At 40.3% G+C, this 25,327-nt stretch overlaps 1 protein-coding gene across 9 annotated transcripts in view; it reads left to right on the top strand.

Annotated features, from left to right (window-relative positions):
- Positions 1 to 25,327, top strand: part of atp8a1 (ATPase phospholipid transporting 8A1) — a 141,130-nt gene that overhangs the window by 5,976 nt on the left and 109,827 nt on the right. For all 9 annotated transcript variants that reach the window (XR_006925778.1, XM_046848728.1, XM_046848730.1 and 6 more), the window contains exon 2: positions 15,638 to 15,752. Coding sequence is in view for 8 of the 9 variants with exons in the window: in XM_046848728.1 (XP_046704684.1) it covers positions 15,638 to 15,752 (115 nt within the window). In the remaining variant the exon portion in view is untranslated. The remainder of the gene's footprint in view (positions 1 to 15,637; positions 15,753 to 25,327) is intronic.

The following is a 25,327-nucleotide window of genomic DNA, read 5'->3' as shown; positions in this document are numbered from 1 at the left end:
GAAGATCATTGAACCCCATTGAACACCTTTGAGAAAAACTGGAATGCTGACTTTACTCTCCACAAACACACTCCAAACTTTAGTGGTACAATGACGTTAATGAAATCTTGGATGTTTAAATGACACTAGAACAGTTTTTCTGTCTCTCTGTTTCTCAATCACTTCTCCATAACTCCAAAAGTTTTGAAACTTTTTCCTTTCCATGGTGGATTTTAATTCTCATGAGACGGTAGCCATACGTTTGATTTCTCTGTTCATTTGCTCGTAGCTGTGAGTGTAAGGATCGATAGCGTGCGTCCTGCAGCTGTTTGAACCTCCTGCCCTAATTGAATGGCTGGTGAGCGAGGGGCTCTGTAGGGACCTCGTGCCTCTTTCATGCTGCATCATCGACACGATCAGATCTCGCAACTGCGTTATGCTCCATTCTCATCCACTTTCAGTGCGTACTCGGTCCCCGAGTGTCGAATCCAGCACTCTGGGGGGGCTTGCGTGACCTTTAGAGAGGTATTGTGTCTCTGGCTTGTGGTTGCTCGGAATAGTGAGCTTTGTGGGCTTGTGGACCGAAAACACCTCAGTAAAGAGCATATTTGCAGTAATACAGCTTTCTGGGAAAAAAAGATGGTTTCTGCTACCTTGAAGAGCTGCAATATACAGTCTGTATGTGTCCTCCATGTTCTCTTGTAATTTGATTTAATTTGGTACTCCCCTGTCACATGGCAGGTAACAACCAGGTGAAGGAAAAAACCAATGAAGCTACCTACTTTTAAACTTTTGCTTATGCTACGTTTTGCACTCTCAGAGGTGAAGAGTTTTCTACCCTCTGCTGAATATCTCAGCTTACATGATTGGCTGGTGGGAGTGTGCTAGTGTGTGCTAGTGTGATTTACAGAAGAATGAGGGAACGCTCTCCATTCCACCCAGAGACCATTTTTGCTCTCTGGACTCCCGTAATTCAGGTAAGTGATTGTGTTGCAGGTGACGTGGGGGTGTGAATTTCTGCCTAATAATTACTTCTCGTAATTCCACAAGAGCATAAACAGTGTGGGAGTGTTTCATGGAATTGTGCTCTGAATATAACATGTTTATATGATTATTAATGTTGGGTCCTGACGCAAATGGGAGGTTTCATTTAAATTCATTGAACATCTAATGCTTTAGATCGATCGCCCATTGTTCTCGTCTTGTCACCTGACCTGATCTCCTCTATTTTTAACTCGCTGAGTTACGAGGACATCGAGCCTGGTCATGTATGATAATGCTTTGTAGCAAGCGCACTATTACTCCTGTCATCCTCCAGACCTTTAATCTTCCTGCTGTTTTCTGCTGTCAGGTTACAATGATCTAGAGAAACACAGAAAACAGTCAGAAATCAGCAAGGGGGAGGGGTTTAATAGCAAAAATATCATACAAGATCTAATCATGGTAGTATTGGCTTTTATACACGTTAGAATGGCGTGTGATCCGATTTCAATAGAGTATTGTCCCTTGAGAAGATATAATAAAATGGTTAGCCAAAAGTGTAAATATATATAGATTGTAAATAATTTTGCAAATATGTTAAATATGCATCAAGATACAATTGTATCCGATGCACACTTTTTAAATACGATGCATCACATCGTTGAATCTTACGATCCCAAATATATACCATAAGCAGTATATACAATATATAGAATAATGCTGCTGTATCTGCATAGTGCCCCGAAAAACACTACCACCTGCCTGTAATATCAATTTTGTGTGCATTTTCACGACACCTGTATTTTGTTCTTGTTTTATCGTTATTTCCTAAAGCGAATGACGCGCTCTTATGTTCAGTCATTTTGAAATTTTTCCTGCTCATGTTGTTCAATTCAGGAACGAGACAGCAGGATTATTAACTTCTGCTTTTACACCTAACGAAAATTCTGACACAGTAAACCTGCTGAAATGTTTATTGAGGTGGTGAGGAAGCAGTAGAAATGTGAAGAGACCCACACAAAAATAAGTCCATACACAGTAAACCAAGCTCAGGATGAAAGCAGTAGGTCTGAGGCAGCGTGCCGCGGTTGGCTACTTGACTGCTAACTGATGCTGTAGATCACACTGTGTCGGAGATGGTGGATTAGTATGTAAGCCTTTGAAAGCTGCCATTGTAGGGGTCTTTAGTATGACTTTTAACTCTAATCTGTGTGCTGAGTTTGGTTGCAATGGGGAAACTTTCTGTAAATTTTCTATGGAGAAAATCCTGACAATTCCGCATATCGAAAGAGTGAATGAATGAAGGATGGAAGGAATGAAGACATTTGTTAATGTATACTGAAATAAGTAAAACAGTTAAGTAGATATTTTTTTGAAAAATAAATATAAAACACACACACTTACTCACATCTGTATTACCCAAACGGGGTCTAATAAATGTAAATTATTTAATAGAATTTTTCCATTTATTTTATTTCATTCCATTAATTTAATTTGTTACAATTCAATTGATTACGTAATTTAATCAATAAAATAAAGAAGTGTATTGCATTAATTTGATTTATTCTATTGGATTTTTTATAATAAAATATTATAAAATACTATTGTATTACTGTTGTTAACCAAACAGTTATTTAAAACTGTTTAAAAAAAAAATGTAAACTGTTGATCACAAATGTTTTGCGTCAAACCCCCGCTCCCCCCTTTGTGTACCATCACACCCCTTATGCAAACCAATGAAGATTTAAAAAATTACACTTTTTCACTTTAATATATTTTTACATCCATATTTTTAACATCCATGCTATAGGCTAACCTGCAATTGTGTAAATTTCCTGTTTATTCCCATAAATTTCAAGTTAATTTCTATATATTGTCTTTAATTCCAATGAGAAGTTTCCAGTCTTGCCACCCAAATTCGGTGCCACCCAATTGGTTCCCTTTTTGGGTCTGGTTTCTCTCAAGGTTTCTTCCTCATGCCATTTTACGGAGTTGATCTTCGCCACAGTCTCCACTAGCTCACTGAATAGAGATGCAATTCCAAGGCACACGCTTGTACGTCCTTTAATAACCGCTTTATCTCTGTAAAGCTGCTTTGAGACAATGTCTATTGTTAAAATCGCTATACAAATAAAAATGCATTGTTTTGAATTCCCGTGCATGTTATGCCAGGATTCGTTTGAGCCCAAAAGTAAAGGAAATACATGAGGAAAGCCTAAGATTTGTTCCAGCAGCCCTGTTACATAACCATTTTGTTCCACGTCTCTCTCGGACACGGCTCTTCGAGAGCGTGTCACATCTCTAAAAGTGTGAGTAGCGTTTGTATGAGTGCCAGGCAGGACGCGCCTCTCTACCTCCACTGGGCATCCCTCTGGACTCTGAGGCTTGTGTGCTACTGTTTTGTCTGTTTGCTGACACAAGCAATAATCCTCATATCTGCTTTCTATCCGGCTTAGCTTGGCACCTCTGAGCCTGCGTCCCGAGGCATTCCCTCCAGGGACACCAGTGACCGTCGCTTTCTCTCTTTCTTACTCGCCCTTGGATGCTTTTTTTTATTTTTATTTCTGCTTTGATATGTTTGCACTCTTTTTCTGCTTCTGGTGTATGGAGATCCATGGTAGCTCAGTGGAAACTAAGAGTGTCTGATGAAAAGAAGTTGATTAGAAACAGACAGAAAATGATGTAGTGCTTAGACGGTATCTTTTTCTGTCTTTTTGTTGGGTTGCTGCACCGCGAGTCTTGTGCGATTATATACAGATCAGTGCCGAGTAGGATTTTAGGTGGTTTCTAAGAGCATGTAAAACCGTATGTCGGCCCTTTCAGCCTTTTGCTCGCCATTAGTCTCCAGCGTGGCCATGCGTAATTGATGCACGTGGAGCAGAATCCCCCCAAAGACCCTGTAAACGAGTTTAGCTATTTTGATAGATGGTGAAAGTCAGATTGCAGTTTTAGGGTTTACGTTTCGGCATTTGGCGGACGCCCTCATCCAGAGCGACTTTTAGCTCATTCATTCTCTCAAATAATACCAATCTGTGTTTATCTTCACATTTGCACTTTATACTGTATTATTTGTAATATATTTTGCACCCCCATAATGTGTTTATCGTATATAGATAAACTGACCAGGCATAATATTCTGCCGTTATAACATAATGAGCGGTGAAGTGAATAACGCTGATTATCTCATCATGACACCTGTTGCTTAGTGGATTATTATTATGCAACAAGTGAACATTTTATTCTCAAAGTTGACGTGTTAGAAGCAGGAAAAATGGGCAAGTGTAAGGACTTGAGTGTTTGACAAGAGCCAACCTGCAGCTCTTGTTGGCTGTTCGCAATCTGTGTGTGTGTGTGTGTGTGTGTGTGTGTGTGTGTGTGTGTGTATATATATATATATATATATATATATATATATATATATATATATATATATATATATATATATAAATTAGGTTTATTTATATTTATTGCAATTTGCACTTCTGGTTGGATGCTGACTGCATTTCATTGACCCTGTACTTGTACTCTGTACAGTGACAAAGTTGAATCTAATCTACAACTGAGCAACTATGGGGTTAAGGGCCTTGCTCAGGGGCCCAGAAGTGTCATCTTGGTGCAACGGTGATTTAAGCCTTTGAATCCAATGCCTTAATCACAAAGGCCATGTCCACACACTAGTTTTCATTTGAAAAAGCCAGATTTTTTTCTTCATTTCGCTTCCCAAAGTGGACAAATTTGAAGACACTGTTTTCCCAGTGAAGACACTGTGAGCTTTCGTAAACGATGGCGCATTTTTAAAAGTGTAGACGCAAAGCGTTCTTTGCCATTTTCTAATTTATCCGGATTAGCGTAGATGTAGCCGTAGCTACCACCTTCCTCCTTATTGTAGATTGTGAGTCAAGTGCTCAATTGTTCTGCTCTGAGGAAGCTCCTTTGTGTACACAGTAAACACCTGTAATGTATTATGCTTTGTTGTACGCAGCTGCTGTTAAACATATTAAAGCAAATGGAGGTGCAGGTGTCACGCAAATCTGAACTGGAATGAACATTCCAGTGCTCGTCAACCTTTTCCTATAAAGTGGCCTGTGAGAAGCTAAATGCAGTGTAGCGAATGTTTGCGTTGGTTCCTCAACTTCTAGCCTGTGGGTAGAGGCTACGTGGCAGGTTTGAATAAGCACCACTGCCATGGGTTTATTCAGTGAGTAAGTGAAGCGCTTTTTAAATGGAAAAACAGAGAAACAAGTGACTTCGAATGTTCTTTTTTTTTTTTTTTTTTTTTTTTAACACCCACCCAATCAGTTTGTAGCTCAAGGCAGTTAAGGCAACTTAAATGAAGTATTGATTATCCATTCTAGTCTCAGCCTCAGACCCTTGGACTACATACGTTTTATGCACTTTTCTAGCCACAGGGTTCAGAATGTTGAGGGTTGCAATGCGTGTATGCGCTGATCTTTACTGCAGAGTCCAGTCGGAAAGCACTTTCGGACTATTTTCTGTGTAGCTACTGATTGAAAATGCTCCACGTTTTGAAAGTGAGGGTGAGTTTTGCAGGCTACGAGAAACAGGTCTGAATTTGGTCATGTGCCATGTACGTTAAATGACCTCATTCTCAGCTTCCTGGCTAGCCATTAATTACAGAAGCTTTGGATCCCAATGTGAAAAACAATCTAGCTAGAGTAGCAATGCCCGAGACGTTTATTCAGATCACTTTATCATTTTATCTCACGAGAAGCGATTCATAATTACCACAGATATTTCTGGTAATGGTATTTTACAGTCAGTCTGAATAGTATTAATGTGTTCTGTAGCACTGGCTGTAGAATCCCTTAATCACTCTGCCCTAATGTCAGCTATTATTTGACTGTTTAAGGCGTCTACCCTTGTCCACAGAATTTGTTCGAATTTGTGGTTCTTCTCTTTTAGCTCTAATGACCGAAATTACTTTCATTTTTGCCACTTCATGACCTCTGGACTGTTTTGTACGGCTGTCCAATCAGCTCTCTGTATTCATCTCCACCCAGCCTTCTCTGTACATTAAAGCTGATTTGAAAAAAAAAGCTTGCTAACATATAAAACAAAATTCAGAATTCCTGCTCAGGAAGTCACGATGGTCTTCTCAACTGCAGCACCTTCCCGACTTGCAGTGTATATATTCCTGCACTAAACGCTCCTGACGGCAAGTCAAATTCCTTGTGTGTGTAAGCATACATGGTAATAAAGCTATTTTTGATTCAGATATATTTGTATTTGTTGGTTATTTTGACCAGGTAAATATTTTCCACACAATGAACATTCAGGCGTCCATGACCCCCCCCTTTCCCAAAAATGTCCAACCTCAGACACTTGCATTACTCTGCTTTCTCATTCTGCAGTGCCTGTAAGTGGAAATGTTGTAATTCGTTATGTATGTAATTGCCACCTGAATCCTTTTGAACTGTGCTGCCGTTAGGGTTGCAAAATTCCAGGTATTTTCAAGACTGAAAACTTTCCATGGGAATGAACGGGAATATATGGTAAATAACGAATGGGAATAAACTCAAAATTGCAGGTTGACCTATAATAGGAAACGTAAATGTTGATCATTTTGGTTAAAACAACCAGATTTAATGCAATTTCAGCACACCTACTGCAGGGCTACAGAGCCCATACCCTCTACATACACTGTGCATTCCTTCAAAACATAACGGATCACTTCCTGAATACAGCACACAAAAATAACATTAAAAAATAAAGTCCATCTTGGTGAGTATTCATGTAAATTACATACAAATGACATAAACGTATGTTTAAAACTTCTTTGTGGTGTCTGTGTGTGTGAGCAACTGCGAAACAAAATTATACTAACAATTAAATTAAAGTCAGAAATGTCCTTTTTTTTAAAGCATTATGACCAAACAAAATGTTTTTATTTATGTTCGCATGCGATACAGTTTACATACATTTTCCCAAATTTCTCATCAATTCCCATAAATTCCTGGTTTAGTTTCCAACTTGCAATATTTCCAAAGTTCCCCAGATGAAGTTCCCATCGAAAGTTTATGGAAATTTACTGGTTCTGATTTTTGGAAATCTGAACTGGATCACATAGTCAGAAAGAAATCTCCAAGAACAACTCTGGCGGGTTTAAAAAGCGGTCAGCTGAATGCCCAGATGCCAAGCGTGTGCAAAGCCGTTATTCACATTTAGAAAGGATTTCCCAATAAAATGAAGAAAGCTACATGTACATTTATATATTTGTTTGGTCAAAGTAAATAATCATACCATTAAAATCCCTTGTTTGGTGCATATACACTAAATATGTTTTAATACAAGTATTCTATTTAGTAATAGTGAAATAGTAAAACCAGTCCTGCTGTAAACAGTGTGTGAGCAGCCATGTTTATTTGATGGCACTCTGTTAAATAGGCAGGAACTAGTATCTGAGATTACCCCATGTTGTGTGGGTGTTCTGACGGGGTTTTTTCTTCAGGCCGAACGCGGGGAATTACATATTGCAACTCTACCACGATTACAGCACCATGTACAGCCTCATGACACTGAGAATACTTTCTTGTCCAATTTAAATGGTGCTTATTTGTTTGAGTGCTGCAGATAGAAAGCTGTATTTAATTCTGTCTTTTTTATTATTATTATTTTATATATGATTACATCATACCTCTGTTTTGCTGCAGGGGGCAATTATTCGATTTTTACTTTTATGCTTTAGGTCTACTCATCCCCAGTGCTGGACAGTAACAAAGTAAATGTAATTTGTTACTGTACTTAAGTAGCTTTTTCTGTACTTTTACTAAAGTATTTCCATTTAGGGAGACTTTAACTTCACTACATTTCAAAGTCAAATATCTTATTGTTTACTACGTTTTGTGAAATTAGTCGTTACTTTTTTATTTATGAATAAAAACTTGGTCAAACACGTAGCAAGCCACCAATCAGGCTCCGTTTTAAACTTGTTTTGGTGGCGTCTACTTACTGTGGCACGAACATAAACTTCAGCATCTGTTTAACTGCAAGCAGAACATTTTGAGAGGAATAAATGATGGAAGAAATAAATTTTTTTTGAAGTTGTTATAAAGAAGATTTTTATACATAAACTGAGTTGATTTAAGCAACAGTCTTGTGACAAAAATGATAATAGGACATTATACCCATAATAAATTATAGTACTTTGGGTACTTCATTACATGTGAAGGCACAAGGTACTTTTACTCAAGTGAGTGTATCTCTACTTTAACTCAAGTAAATGGTTTGTGCACTTTGCTAACCACTGCTTTTTTTCTCTCTCTATTAAAAAGGCACTGCAAATCAAAGTACCAGCTGATTACCTCGATCTTATACTATCTATCTTGATGGGCGTGGTCTTTTCATTGAACTCCGCCCTCTTTGGAGCAAGGGTTTACTGAATGGCTTGACGAGGATGAAAATGATCAAAATCATATTCTGAGAATTTTTGGCGGTAGTAGGTCGGTGGTTCAAACCCCAGTATCGCCAAGTTGGGCTCTTGACACTTTGTGCTCCAGGGGGGCTGTATCATGGTAGACCCTGCACCCTGAGCCTTGCTTCCTAACATCGGTGGGATATGCTGAGGCGTTTTTTTTTTTTTGGTTTGTCACCTGTTTTGTACATTTCCGGGTTCTTTAAGCTTTAAGCTGACTTAGAGCCGATGGTGTTGTTACGCAGACATCCGATCGGGACGCCTTGATAATCTTAATTTTCCCTTGAGACTCAGGGAATCCTGTAAGCCTCTCATCCTCTTTCGTCATCTGGCTGGGCAGTTGCGTAAGTGGGGCACGATGGCCTTAGCGTGAGGCACACAGGGGACTGCTACAGGATGATGATCCTGGCTGTGCTGTAGAGGAGGGGTTGCAGGGCGACGAGGGGGGGAGAATGGCTATATTTAGCACCGAGCGCGTGCGAAGGTGGGAAAAGAAGAGTATGAGAGAAGCAAAGAAAATAAGTGTGCGAAACCAAGAGGGGAAAAAAAAGAAAGCCGGGTTTTGATGAGTTCTCTGCAGTGACTGTGCAAACAGTTCACCAGCTGTCTAACACCTCGCACTCGGGCGACAATTATATCTGAGATATGTGTGGCTCGAGCGTGACCGGAGTGTGAAGCGGTGAGGCAGCGGGCGGGGGGAGGGGTGCTCTTTCAGTATGCAGGCTTGTGCTCGGGGGCTGATGGATTTGTGTCAAGCCTCCGGTCCATTCCCTCTGTTGCCAGGACGAAAATAAAGGGTGTGTCCTATGTGGCCCCCCGTTGCTGCTTTTTATAATACTACATGTTGTTGTTGACAATTTTTTTATCCCCAGTCTTGTTTCCTGTTATAGAAGGGCACTTCCTCCCTGTCTGGATTCACTGCCCTGAGAGAGCAGGGCTTAATACTGCAGTCACTGACTCTCTGCCTGTTTTCTTCCCAATCTCTCTCTCTCTCTCTCTCTCTCTCTCTCTCTCTCTCTCTCTCTTTCTCTGTTCTCTCTTCGTTCTTTCTCTGCTTTTTCTCACTCTGATCTGACCACTCTTTCATTCTGCACTCTCTCTCTCTTCTTTCTCGTCCTTCTTCCTTCATTCTCTTCCTCTTCTCCCCTTTTCTCTTATTCAATTCTCTCCCGCTGGTCTTCGCCGTTCTCTTCCTCTCTTTCTCTCCGTCCTCTTCTCGCGCTTTCTACTTTCTCTCCCAGGGTTTTTCTATTTATTTTTCCCCTCTCTTTCTCTCCATTCTATCCTCAGATTTCCTCTTCATTATCTCTCTGCTCTTTCTCTCTATTCTCTCCCACTCTTTCTCTCACCCTTTTTCTTATCTAATCGACTCCTATTCTTTCTCTCTGTTCTCTCCCCATATTTCCTTTTCATTCCCTCCTCACTCTTTCCGTTCTCTCTCTGCTTTTTCTCTCCGTTTTCTCCCTCCTCTTTCTCTCTGTTCTTTTTTCTGTTTTCTCTCCCCACTTTCTCCCATTTTTCTCCTCTCTCTCTATCCCCGCTCTCCCAACAGGGAAATCCCTTCTGTTTTTGTGAAGCTTTTACATTGCAGGGTTTTTTTTCTCCATCTCTCCAGTATAATTAAATGAAAGCTCTCAGCGCTGATGGCTGCCACTCCACTCTTCACATTCAGAGTTATAGCTTTTAGATTAATGAATCATTGCCATTTTTTCTCTGCTCCTGTATTCAGGTTATAGCAACATGCTGATTGATGACTGAGCAGTGCAGGCTGGAGTGGAGCCGTAAAACGTGAAATTCTGGGCCGATTCATATAGAAGCATTTTCATCCACTAAATGGAATGAGTGCTTTGGTAGATGTTCGAGTAGGGCTGCACAACTATTGTTTTTGTGCCCTGAGTACGCAATTTTTCTTTAGTCAATGTACTCGATGCCGATACCAGAGCGTATATAAATCATTCACCGATGTCACAGTGCATTTTATTTAGCTCTGTTTATTTTCTTACAGATTGACCTGGAGCACTTTAGGGATAGTTGGTATTACATGAGATGCATAAGTTAGATATTGGATTAAGATCGCATTGGAGCAGAGCAGGTTTTAAAACTGTAAATGAACTGTTCTGTCTGCATCCGAATCTATTGTAGTAAATGATCTAAAACGAGTAATTGGCAGGAACAAAACAAAACAAAACACACACACACACACACACACACACACACACACACACACACACACACACACACACATACATACATATATACATTTTATATATATATATATATATATATATATATATATATATATATATATATATATATATATATATATATATATATATACACAGTACAGACCAAAAGTTTGGACACACCTTCTCATTCAAAGAGTTTTCTTTATTTTCATGACTATGAAAATTGTAGATTCACACTGAAGGCATCAAAACTATGAATTTACACATGTGGAATTATATATGGAATTATATACATAACAAAAAGTGTGAAACAACTGAAAATGTCATATTCTAGGTTCTTCAAAGTAGCCACCTTTTGCTTTGATTACTGCTTTGCACACTCTTGGCATTCTCTTGATGAGCTTCAAGAGGTAGTCACCTGAAATGGTCTTCCAACAGTCTTGAAGGAGTTCCCCGAGAGATGCTTGGCACTTGTTGGCCCTTTTGCCTTCACTCTGCGGTCCAGCTCACCCCTAAACCATCTCGATTGGGTTCAGGTCCGGTGATTGTGGAGGCCAGGTCATCTGGCGCAGCACCCCATCACTCTCCTTCTTGGTCAAATAGCCCTTGATGCCTTCAGTGTGACTCTACAATTTTCATAGTCATGAAAATAAAGAAAACTCTTTGAATGAGAAGGTGTGTCCAAACTTTTGGTCTGTACTGTATATATAAATAAAATAAAGGAAAAGAGCTGTTATCACTCATTGGTGCTCTCATCAGATATGATGTCCTTATGTTCATTAACATTTGTTGTATTTCTTCATTATTGTCTTTTACTTATTAAAATTTTTTTTATGAGCAGTATTTTCAAAGCCAGCAATTAAGACCGTGTGTGCAAATGTGTAAAAGCATTAGTGTATTTACCAGGTGCAATGACTTCATGCTTGGAGGTGATGGACAGGCCAAGGCCTGGACCATGCTGAATCACATTACTTTTTTTTTTTTTTTATAATAAGGGACTTGCCACAATTATGTCATTAAAATGAAAAGTAACGAAAAGTTTGAGAATAATGGTGGCAGAGGTTATCATTGATGAATCAAAAAAGAGAGGTGTTACCTAGTCTGTAAGGTATATTTTAAAAAGGCTGTGGATTTACTGTGATTTTGGACACTTTCCTGGAAGGGTCTGACTTTGTTTCTGCTGAAATAAAGCCTAAATCTTTCTCAGCACAACCCTGGATTCTACACCGCATGGCGGTGCTACACACAGTAGTAAGTAGCTAGTGTGTCCTATTACCCATAGGTGCTGCACATGTCGCAGGCCAGAAGCTGGCTTCCAAAACCAGAGGAATAAGTGCTGCAGTTTCGCTTTAGAGGTTGCAAAAGTGGAAGGTCCGCTTGTGCTCAGACCGTACGCCGCACACTGCAACAAGTCGGTTTGCTGGATGTCATCCCAGAAGAAAGCCTGAAACTGAGTGCTGCTGTACTGAGGACTGAGGAGCTGCAGTTTATTGAGAAAATGTGGATTCCAACATGTACTGTGACATTCTGAAGCAGAACATGGTGCTCTGTCTTAAAATACCGAACAGCAGTTTCCCAACATAAAAACGTCCCCAAACACACCGCCAAGATGACAAATGCCTTGATGTCATTACGGAGGAGTGAAAGAGGATCCCAGCAACAATCTGTGCAGCTCTGGTGAATTCCAATGCCCAGGAGGATTAAGGCAGTGTAGATAACAATAGTGCTCACACAATATATCTACACTTTGGGCTTACTTTCACTTAGGGTGTACTTACTTTTGTTGCTGTGATATCCATATCCGCATTGCAGAATTTCTACATTTCAGTAAACCCGTATCTCCCCCAGATCTATAGAGTGTGTAGGTTTGAACCACCCTGTGCACTCAGTCAGTCCTGTTGCATAACATGATAATAAGCATGTCCTGGATTATAACCTGCATAATCTGGATTATTTCTTTTTATGTCTGAAAGCATTCTGACCCTCGCGTCTGCTCTCTGCTCTTGTTACTCATCGCCGGAGCTGCAGATGTGAAGCTACACGGTCGATCTGCGCGGTTTTTGTTTTGGCGCTCGGCTGAGGTGACCGAGGCTTTCAGATCGATGTGAATGATTCGGTATATGCCACTTTAGAACTCTATAAATAACTTTCCGAGACCAAAACTTTGGAAATCGCACTGGCAGGGGTTTCAGGAGAATAGGATATTCAATAGCTTTTAGATAAGCACGCCCTGGGCTCTGGAGTGTTTCTGCTAAACATGTTTATTTCTTTAAGGTTGTTGTGGGTGAGTGGTTAACACTCTGTGTTAGCAAGTTTACGCTGCTACTACAGCAAACATTCAGCTTCTAAAGAATCCTGTTTCGCTTTCATTGTGAAACAGTTTTAAAATAGTCTGAAGTTGATTCATGTGTAGTTAATAGTCCGGTCATAAATCCAGCTCTGGTAAAGAAAAACACACCTGATAATCTTTTTTAGATCGGTTACGTGTGACAGTTTCACAATGAGCAAAATTATTATTATTATTTTTATTTGTAACACCCACATTCCTTTGAACTGGTTTGAGTGCTGCAACAATAATCATTAACACTTTGCACAGTGTTTGTATGTGTACTGTGTGTGTATTTAATATTCATATATCCCATATACTGACTATATACTATGGGTTTAACGGTACACAAAATTCACGATTAAGTACGTACAGAACCTCTGGGTTTTAAGTCATCCGTTTGGTTCAATCTCAGTACGGTAAGGGTAAGAAATGCTAAACAAAATTGCTTATTTTTTTATTAATGCTGTTTATTATTATTTACTTTTGTAAGTTTACATTTTTAAAACAGAGGCGAGAGAGACCGTGACACTGCGCTAACTCTAGTTTATTTTTTATACCTCTGGCATTATGTATGTTTTCAAATTTAATAATAAAAAAAAAAAATCAGTGACACTGCAAGACGGCTTGCGAGACGGCGACTATACAAACTTCCGGTTTTGCATACCAAAACGGTTCAGAACGAATGCGTGTACTGTTACACCCCTACTATATACTGGCAATATTTACCGCTCAGACTACCGTATTTTCCGGACTATAAGCCGCTACTTTTTTCCCATGCTTTGAACCCCGCGGCTTAAACAACGAAGCGGCTAATTTTGTATTTTTTCTGGGTTTTTCCCGGTTTCACAAACTACAAGCCAAAAAACTAAGCGACATAACATTAGACCAATGAAATTTCCGAACGGAAACGAAAAAACGCACCTCACCTGTGTTCTGAGCTGCACGGCATCGGGAGAAAAAACTTCCATTGGGTGATTTTTAAACGCACGATGATGCCAAAAGATAAACTCCTGAGAGAAATACAGTAGTTGTGAAAGGAAGGAGGAAGACAGTGAACAATGACATTCTTGGTCGGCTACTGTTTAGATACAAGCCGTTGTAACGCGTTGAGTCAGGGTTAAGGAAGAGCTCGCTTCTGGCATGCTATTCCCAAAATACCGCTATGCTCCTCAAGGAAGCGCAACATATTTCACCCGTTACACCGTGTGTAACGTGTCTTTCGTTAAAGCCTGTGTAAAGTACATTAGTGTAGACAACTGCTGCTTATAGACAGGTGCGGCTTATTTATGTTAAAAATGTAAATATTTGTAAAATTCATATGGGTGCGCTTTATAGTCCGGAAATTACGGTAATCATTTTCTGTTTTTTAGTGAACAAATGCATTGACTCGTAAAACACTTTATTGCCTCTTACACTCCTATACTGTCAGTGTGTTTTGCCCGAGCAGCTATTGGCTGAATACTCTCATATTCCAGCATGATGTATTACTACATTAAAGTGTATTGCGCTGTTGGCTTCATGTTCATTTTGTACATCAGGGTAGAGACTGAAGGATGGAAGGGTCTGTAGAACGACGCTGATTTCAGACTGCAGTGAGTCATGCTGTTTGTGCTTTTTGTGGCTTAACAAACTGCTTACTGACTCATATTCTGTTCCCAATACGGGCCTTCATGTCATAATGGATAAACATTATGTAGATGGTGTGTGTGTGTGTGTGTGTGTGTGTGTGTGTGTGTGTGTGTGTGTGTGTGTGTGGGGAAGCTTTGAGTTCTGTGTGTGTGTGTGATTGAAAATTGAAGTGGCTTTCATTTTTATGTAAAAATTTGAGATGCTACAGATTTAATACGGAGGATGAAACAGAACTGCAGAATTCCGAGGGGGGAAAAAAGAATAAATGCGATTTGATGATTTGAGTCTGTTATTTTTTAGGATATTTTAAAAATAAATTTTTTTTTTTGGAACTGTAAATGTTTACATAGAAAGAGACTTGGAGCAGCAGCGAGCAGGATAGACAGCATCTCCAGAGGGTGGTGCAATCAGCCGAGTGTACCATCTGTACTGAGCTCCCTGACCTGCATTCTGTCTGCAGCAAGTGGTGTTGAACCAAGGCCAGGAGGATGGTGAAGAACCTTAGCTATCCCAATGAGGAGCTTCTTTCCAAAGCCCATTTGAACCTTTAACAAGAACTTGAGCTGCCTCAGACCAATGTTGCACAGTACTGCATTGGTCAGAATAAGTGCATTAAATAAAACAAAAAAAAAACCAGGCTAAAAGCTGATCTCAGCCATAAAACTTATTAAGACTAAGATTATTCACAGTGAGGCTGGACGACGATCTCTATTCAGTGCATTATAGCTGTTCGTCATCCAGCAGGTCAGAAGTGCATGCAGAAATCACGTTGCCATGCAGGCTTACCTTACACTCTGCAGAAACACTGTTCTACTTCCTGACTTTCATATCATACTTCTGATTACACAAGTGAGATTTGCAAAGAGGACGTCAGTTCCCATTAGACATGTGAAAGCAGGCGGACACTCGCTGCGTAATGAGGAGAGGCTACTCGACTGAACCACGAAAAGGAAAAAGGGAAGCATTTTTTGGTGTGTGTGTGGAAACATTTTCACACCATTTGCACATATGTTATAAATGTGTCTCAAGAGGATGTTGTTTTGGTTATGGTAGTAGTCTGACATCAGTAATGGAATGTGCATTTCTCATGTGCTGTTTCAGGATATGAAAAGACGGAGGACGCGTCGGAGAAGACCTCCCTCGCCGACCAGAACGATGCTCGACTGATATTCATTAACCAGCCGCAGTTTACAAAGTTCTGCAGTAACCGTGTCAGGTATGACTGAGCCAAGAGGTTTACTTCCACTTTACTGTAGCAAGTGTTTCTGACTTCTGTTTATCAGGCATCCCAAGATAGATGCGAGAGAGAGTGAGACATTTGGCCAGTGAGAGAGACACAGCAAGAGAGGGAGAGAGACCTAGAGCATGAGAGAGAGAGAGAGAGAGAGAGAGAGAGAGAGAGAGAGAGAGAGAGAGACCTCAAGAGAGGGAGAGAGAGACATACAGTGGGAGTAAGAGAAAGAGACATACGTCATGAAAGAGAGAGAGAAAGAAGGAGAGACATTCAGCCAGTAAGAGAGCGAAAGAAATAGGGAGAGAGATTCGGGAAGTGAGAGAGACACTATGAGAGAGAGCGCGAGAGATACAGCCAGAGAGTGAGAAAGAGAGAGCGATAGAGAGACACATATGGCCAGTTTTAGAGACATGACAAGAGTGAGAGAGAGACATATGACCAGTGAGAGAGAGAGAGAGAGACAGCAAGAGGGAGAGATATACAGCCAGTCAGAGAGAGAGACAGACACATGGCAAGAGAGAGACATGGATTAAAAAAAAAAAGAAAGACACTCACTATGATAGAGAAAATGCCACACACAGAGAGACAGAGACAGAGGAAAGAGCCTTTAGTAAGAAAAAGTGTACTTTACTGAAGTGTGTAAAAGCACACAGTGACTCAAGGACTAGAATTAGACCTTATATCTCCAGGGTCCCGGGTTTGATCCTGAGCTCGGGTAAGAGTCTATGCGGTGATGTGTATGTCCTCATCACGTCCACGTGGGTTTCCACCAGACTCCCAAAATGGCTTATTATTTAGGTGTGAATGATTCTAATTTGCGCCTGACAAGAAAAGCAAACACACACTCTCTCAAACACAGTGTTTTTGTGGGTGAGTTTATATTTTTACTTCTTGTTTTTTGTCTGACCTGAGGCGCATACTGTTCAAATGAAGAGTGTGGAATCTCATTGCAGCTCCACATGCATATGAGGACACAACAGTTTTAAAACCTCTTCTTTCTTTTCTTTTTTCTTTTCTCTGATTGATTCATTTGGGTTTTCCCCAGTGTTGATCAAACACCCAGTCCATCTTGATTCTGTGTTCACAGTACGTGTCCCTGGTATGATAACCTAGTCTAAATATGTCCTTTATTAGTATAATACAATAAAAAAAAAAAATAAAATTAATATATTTGTATAAAACTTGTAAAACCAAAAGGAAAGAAAAACCTGACAGTCTAATAGTTTATTCTGAAAGCTTTCAGGGCGTGTGTTTTCTAAGCAGTGTTGCCAGAGGACATCATAGTAATTCTGAGCAGTTCACACACGATAAGCGATCTCTCTGTAGAAATGAAACAGGGAGGCCTTTGTAAAATTCCATGCATACTAAAGTGCTTGTTGTAGTGCACACGGCCTCTAAAATTGGATCGTTATTAGGTCACATGACCAAAACATGTCAAGTTTCTCTGTGCTAGGAGCTCAGTAACTTTCTTCAAACCCCTGAAAGGGTCTCTCTTAAACCCCACACTATATAGACAAACGTTTGTTTACACCTGACTAAGATTGGTATGTGATTTTGTTTATTTGTATTGATATAAATTTTTTTTTAATGGTCTGTTGGACCGGACCTCATGGACCAGCCTTCGCTCCCCACGTGAATCAATGAGCCTTGGACACACATGAGCCTTTTCATGAGCCTTTGATCTTTTCTACCAGACAAACACAACCACCTCACTCAGAAGGTGCTTTTTTACTGTTTTGAATTTTTCAACTCAGCTTTACACATAAACATTCAATAGACAGTGTGTGCTTTTTTTGACGCCGCGTGTTGGTTGAGATGACTGCTGTGACCTGACGATTCGGGTTTCGCGTTTCATGTGAGGAAAATACAGCGATTTTTAGCAGTGTAAAGAAAAACATAGGACTGCCACAGTACTCTGCGTATCGTTGTATAGGGCAGCGAGCAAAATGAACAAGTCAAGAAGGCTTTTATTGCCATTCCAACCATATGCAGTACACTTTCTTTCTTTCTTTCGGCTTCTCCCGCTAGGGGTCGCCACAGCGGACCATCCGCATGTTTGATTTGGCACGTTTTTACGCTGGATGCCCTTCCTAACGCAACCCTCCCCATGTATCTGGGCTTGGGACCGGCACTAAGGCTTGTGCAACCCTAATGGCTGGGGTTGGTTCCCTGACTGGGGATCGAACCCGGGCCGCAGCTGTGAGAGCGCCGCATCCTAACCACTAGACCACCAGGGAACCTTAACCATATGCAGTACACAGTGAAGTGAAACAACATTTCCCCTGAATAAAATAACATAAAAGTTGAAACACAGAACTACCCAACTGGCGATTGACATGACGCACATGTGTGAGAGGTTTAGGTTAAAAAAAAAACAACATAAGACCGAGAGATTCGGTAGACACCAGACAGTGAGCCGGTAGACATAGTACATTGAGACAGTGACACAGCGATACTGCAAAAGTGACAGTGACACTGCAGAAGTCCATATGATAATAAATACTGTACAAGTAAACACAATGTTTTAGCAGCAATTTGTGCAAAACAGCAGCAATTTTGTGCAAACAGAATTTTAAAATGAATGAGTTTATTGATTTGTGTGCATCTGTTAGTCGAGTCTTTTTATATTGAGTAGTTCAATCGCTGGCAGAAAGAAACTGTTTCACAGTCTGGACCTGAGGGCCCTAATGCTTCTGTACCTTTTCCCAGACTGAAGGCAAGTGGACTGTGTATGTGAGAGGTGTGTGATCAGCCACAATGCTGGCAGCGTGTAGATGCTGCGTGTGGTGTAAATGTTCACATTGGAGACAAGAGAGCCTGATGATCTTCTCAGCTGTTCCTACTGTCCGTTCCACTGACTTACGAGCCGAGATGGTTCAATTTCCAATCCAGGCAGTGATGCAGCTGCTCAGAATGCTCTTGATCCCCTGTAGAAGGTTGTAAGGATGGGTTGTGGGAGCTGGGCTTTTTTGTTTTTGTTATGGAGCTGGTGGTGAGGTCCCAGAAGAGGTACGACAATCATAAATAGATTTATTTTTATTTTTTTTTATCATCGTTCTAAACATCTGGTGTTAAAAAATCTGTATATGATAAAATAAGATGGGAATGATGAATTGCTTGTACTAGTAATACATTTGTCATATCATATTACAGTAGTAGGTTCTGGAGGTATAATCAAATAGAAATTATTGCCTTCTGAATTGAAAGTGTATAAGTGTGGGTTTTAGCCATCTTACAAAAAAACACCAACTTTTTTTGCCCATAATATAACCTAAGTATAGATGAATTATGCATAGAACTGAGCTGTAGTTTCTACAGCATAGTGTTTAAAAAGCGCCGCACCATCGCTGTGCCTGGCGTTTACTGTACCTGTACTGCAGTATCAAACCCACTGCCAACTCAATGTGGGTTTAACACTTTCAAAGGGATTGGACGCAGATCCACTGCAGCTTTTCTTCCTCCTCCTCTCTTTCGCTCTCTTTTGCTGTAAATAAAGCAGCAGCGATAACAGGTCTTTTTTTCCTCTTATTAATTTTTAAGAGGTTTTTTTTTTTTATAGGCACGGGTTTCAGTATGTATTTGATCCTGTCGTATTTATGCCATGAATTAAAGGTTTGTTAGGGATGATCGGCACATATGCTTTTTTTTTTTTTCCCTTTTATTCATGGAGTCATTTGTCAGAACCAAGGCACAGGATCATTTCCCTGATTGGTTTATTTTTGCAATCAAAGCTGATATCAAAGTAATGAACTCTGTGGTTTCTTGTATTCAAATCAGCAAATGTATTCACTAATTTCCTCGATTGTAGATTTTGCAGTGTCATTAGCTAAGTAAGAGTGTGTGTGTGTGTGTGTGTGTGTGTGTGTGTGTGTGTGTGTTTGAAGGCTGCCATGATATTTTAAAATACAAAACATTTCAAGGTACGTTAAAGAAAGGAGTAGAGGGGAAAAAAAACAATACTGAGTTTGAGTGTCTATGCAAAGTCTCAGTGTTAATGTGCATAGTATACAGGATGATCATTTTCATTGATATTATTCTTATAAGCTATACCTAATACAAAATCTCACATTTGAATAGTGTTTAATATTCTACCGTTTCAGCTGTAAGATTCGCGTGGTGCTTAACATACAGTAAAGGTTTCTAAAAATAGCCTACTCCAGGTTTCACGTATTGTGTTACGAAGCATCACAAACCAATTTTATCATAAAAAATTAATGCGCATGCGTCCTAGAAGGGATATTAGGCTACAACTAATTAACCTCAAACGGTATTTTGGGGTCCCGAGTGGCACAAACTCTCCGGGGATTGAGAGATGAATCATGACCGTGTCACTGCGAATACGCGTGTTGGGAGAAATGGCGGTGTTTTGGTTTTGCCAGTGAGAGTAAGCCCAGCCTAGGTGTCTGTGAGTTCATGTATGTGGAAGCCGAGTGGATTGCCTTTTCTTGCATGTGTGTGTCGCTGTATTGTGATTCATCTTGTTGTGCTTCTCTGTCTGGTTGTGGTAGCGTGATGGGCAAGACACCAAATTGCTTTGGAAATGCCGTAAAAACATCAAACACCAATCCTCATACCTGCATCTGAAACAACATGAATTGCTGAATGTGTAAAAAAAAATACACAGATCAGGTACAACATTATGACATTATAACATTATGAACTGGTGAGTAAATAACACATCTCTACATCATGGCACCTGTTAGTGGGTGGGATATATTAGGCAGCAAGTCAACATTTTGTCCTCAAAGTTATTGTGTTAAAAGCAGGAAAAATGGGCAGGTTTAAGAAATAGTTATTTTGAGAGCGCTTCAAGAGCGGAAGAACTTCACTGGAATAGGATGAGAGATCAGGAAGACTTTCAACTTGTGCATGATTATTGTTGGAGAACAATCCACATGCTCTCACTTCCACATCCACCCTACTCTCCAGATTTGGCTCCTGCAGACTTCTGTTGTGGAGATCCAGCACAAATATGTTTGACACTCATTTAAAAGACTTGCAGGACACATTCCAGAAGTGGCAGGAATGCTCGGAGCGCTGTATTGCTGTGCAAGGGGACTATTTTAATGGTGAATGTGTGTAAATGTAGATAAAGTACTTTCTTATAGTCTTATAAATGTTGGTCAGTAAATTTCTATAAATCTGTTGGAAATTTGTTTGTTTTAGCCGTATTGGAGTTATATTAAAACCTTGACGCATTTGCTGAAAGGTTGATTAGTAAGGGTTCTGTAATGTCCTTGTTAGGGATCTGATTTCCATTCCATGTCATTTTTGTAGATGGCATTGACCAGTTTCTACATGGATCACAATTTGCCTGAGAAACATAAGGAATTTTGTGTGTGTATATGCGAGATGGAGTGTAAAAATGTGGCTACAGTGTTCAGATGGCAGTGTGTCAGGCTGGATCCTGTTGGAATGCTAATGCATGCTAGAGGGGGACTTGGGGCTCCCTAGCGAAGTGACCAGGCCAAATGGCACCTTCAGCATCAAAGTGCTGAGAACGACATTTTGCATCGCCAAGGACGTGTGTGGAGTAGCATCACGATCGTCTCACACACACAGAAACAAAACAAATAATAAATGAATATAAAACATCTTAAAAAATCTTTGCATATGCCCTCAAGCTTACTCATGTATTTTTATTCTTTGTAGCACTTAAGAAGTGACTGTGTGTAAGCTTTCTCTCCAGTAAATAATGCAGCACGTGTAACTGTAGTCCCCGGTGGCCGAAAACTGACCAGAGATTACGCTAGAACGCTAGAACATGCACACACTGTACGAGTCCTCTCATGTTTTACATGCAAGTGTGAAAACACAACACCTTCCACATTCATATTCAGGATCTGGGGTCCAAATTTTCTAATGTAACCCCCAAAATCGAAAGTGATAAACGGTAAAGCTGGCAAAGCTGCTGCCGAGAATATTAACATATTGGGCCACCAAAAGGGGGGGGGGAAGGAGAGACGCACAGTGAGAGAAAGAGATGGAGAGAGAGAGAGAGACACACACACACAATGAGAGGCACACAAACAAGGGATTAAGACATGCTCGGCAAAGGCGAGACACACACACACAGCGAGAGGGAGAGAGAGAGAGAGAGACACTCAATTAGCTACTTAGTGTGTGACTCAGTAAGGGAGAGAGAGACATTCAGCAAGAGAAAAATAGACACTCTTAGTCAGGTGGAGAGAGAGAAAGAGAGAGAGAAAACCACAGTGAGGTAGAGAAAGGAAGACACATTCTGTGAGGTACAGAAAAGCATTCAGTAAGGTAGAGAGAAAGAGCCACACAAATGTAAAGAAAGAGAGATAAACTCAGTAAGTAGAGAGAGAGAGACACCCAGCAAGGTTGAGAGGAAGACACACTCAATGATGTTGAGAGGGAGACACACACTCAATGATGTTGAGAGGGAGACACACACTCAGTGATGTTGAGAGGGAGACACACACTCAGTGATGTTGAGAGGGAGACACACACTCGGTGTTGTTGAGAGGGAGACACACACTCGGTGATGTTGAGAGGGAGACACACACTCGGTGATGTTGAGAGGGAGACACACACTCGGTGTTGTTGAGAGGGAGACACACACTCGGTGATGTTGAGAGGGAGACACACACTCGGTGATGTTGAGAGGGAGACACACACTCGGTGATGTTGAGAGGGAGACACACTCAGTGATGTTGAGAGGGAGACACACTCAGTGATGTTGAGAGGGAGACACACTCAGTGATGTTGAGAGGGAGACACTCTATGTGGTTAAGACAGACACACACACACACACACACACACACACACACACACACACACACACAGCAAAGTAAAGCGAGAGACACACTCAGTAAAGTTAAGGGAAACGCATGGAGTGGTAGAGAAGGAGACAAAGTAAGTGAGCTCAAGAGAGACAGACACACATTCCGTTCGGTATAGACAGAAAGAAAGACCCACAGCTAAGCTCAAGAAAGAGAGAGAGACACATTTGGTGCACGCGCAGAGAGAGAGAGAGAGAGAGAGAGAGAGAGAGAGAGAGAGAGAGAGAGAGCTAGGAAGATAGAAACACAGAGTGCGAGAGAGAGACACACACAGTGAGAGACACTTAGTGAGGGAGAAAGATGGTAAGAGAGAGAAATCTACTGAGGGAGTGAGAGACATTCACAAAAAGAGAAAGAGAGACAGTGTTCAAATGTATATTTCTTAAAAATATGTATATTTGTATATTTATTTCAGATTTTTATTTACAAAAATATTTAATGCTAAAAATAAGCGAAAAAGTAAAAACTAAAATGTAAGCCTTTTAAATTATTATTTTTAAATGATTTATTATAACTATTAATAATAAATAATCCACAGTGTCCACACTTTCTCAGAATTGTACATTATACAGTATCATCACTTATCACAAATAGTATTATCTCATCATTCTGCTCTAAGTGCGAGTGTAACTGAGCATTATGTTCCCTTCGTCTGTTCATTTTAGTCATGAAGCCTCACAGTACACACAAGTGACAACTCACATAAACACACAACTGCTTTGGTTCTGTGTTTGCTTGAGATCATTTACATTTATGCTCTGATCTGGTGTTAGTGTTCAGTAGATGAGAGGGGAACAGACTGATCTACAGTCAGTGTTCTGATCAGTCAGGCGTGGAGCAGGAAATGAGCAGCAGTCGCCTTATGGAGTTTTTGTAGGTGCCTGGAGGATCATTTTCAGCAATGAAAAAAGGACTTTGTTGTACATAAGAGACGGAAAGATGGATGAAGAAGGAGTAAGAGAGTGCGAGAAGGAACAGAGCGTCTCAGCACTGGCTCTGAGAGCTGGATATGGCTTGGGATTTATGCTAGCTCAGGGCCATGCCTGTTCTGAGAATGCTGGGGAACAGCCAGAAAAAGCAGAAAGATCAGAGTAAGCCGAGCTCTTGCCAGAACTTTCCATCTCGCATTGTGCTGCTAATTGGCTGCCGCTTGCTATTGTCTGATAGTGATCTCTGAAAGCCGAATCCATGAAGCACAGACAATAAGAGGGGTGCTATCACTTTTCACTCGTTCTCGGAGATCTCTCTTGTGTGGAGTGTGCTGCAAAAAAAGGACATCTGTTGCATTCTATTATGTTGCTTTTGTACACTATATGGACTAAAGTATTGGGACACCTGACTTTTCCACCCATATTGCTCATACTGTTACTACACAATTGTATAGGATGTCTTTGGGTGCAATGGCATTAAATTTGACCTTTACTTGAAATATGATGAACTCAGAGACCCAAACCCAAAACCAGCTCCATGAAGATATGGTTTACATGGGATATAGTGGAAGATCTTGGGTGGCCTGATACAGTATAGAGCTCTGACCCTATTAAACACCTTTGGGATAATTTGAACCTCTGATTGCACCCCAGGTTTTCTCAAGTCACCTGCATTAGTATTTGAGTTTAAGAACCCCCTCATGGGTGAAAGAGCACAAATCCCCACAAGCACACTCCAAAATCTAGTGGATATTCGTCTCAGAAAAGAGAAGGTTATAATAACAGCAAATGGGGACTAAATGTGAATGGCATTTTTAAAAAGCACCTACCAATCTTGTGGTCAGGCTTTCAAGAACTTTTGTCCATATACTCTTTATCATAATTTTGCATACATACGTACATACATACATCAAAGATTAGAATGGGTAAAAATGACTCTTCCTGGCTGACAGAACTTAACCTAAATGTGGTCTTGTGCTGTCATACCCCATGCACCTCAAGGTTTAACGGGTTTTGCATTCTGAAATGCGTTTCTGCTCATTACACTTGTAAAAGGTTTTCTGGCCACACTGCCTTGAATCTTGCATAATAATTTTAACACTTTGTGTAGAGACTCACATTGCAGTCTGACATTCAGCTTGTTTGAGGGTGGGACTCTTAACCACAACCTTGTGTTCATATAGAATCATTTGTTACTTTCCTTTTCACTGCTTGAGCGCTCAATTCAAAGTGTCACATTCATGCAGTCTGTTTTGCAAAGGCGTTTGCACTACCTCTCCATTTCTTTCAGTCAGATCTGCTCTAATGTTTTACACACAATATACTGTTAAATCTGTGTTAATAATCCTTTCTGTATTAACGATCACAAGATTTGAAAGTACTGCTTGGCTAAATTCAGACAGAGTCCGACTGCCGTCTTGCCATCTTGTGGCAATAAAAGAAAGATGTGGTAATAATTTGAAATAATCTGTATAACTGCAATAGTGTGTGTTTTTAGGCTACCCATTTAAAACCTGTTGAGTATTAGGCCATACTTATGTAAAAACTCTTACTCATAGCTTAAGTCCTACGCTCCTGGAAAAAAAAGTATGAGTACACTCACGCATTCCTGGTGTTCTATCATATCTTGTAGCCTGTTTTGCATCTTTCGCCTATAATTTGAATATACTTTATTAATCGAAACAACTATTCATTTATGCAGTTATCCACTCGACTAATCATGCGGCAGTAGGGTAAGTGGTTAAATCAGGTCAAATAAGATTCCTGATCATACCCATACTATAGTTTACTATATTGTCATTGCATAGTACAGGTACAC

The sequence above is a fragment of the Silurus meridionalis genome, chromosome 5 (assembly GCF_014805685.1).
Source record: "Silurus meridionalis isolate SWU-2019-XX chromosome 5, ASM1480568v1, whole genome shotgun sequence".
Lineage (NCBI taxonomy): Eukaryota > Metazoa > Chordata > Actinopteri > Siluriformes > Siluridae > Silurus > Silurus meridionalis.
The sequence above is the reverse complement of the archived record's forward strand: the minus strand, read 5'-3'. Positions and strand labels throughout refer to the sequence as shown.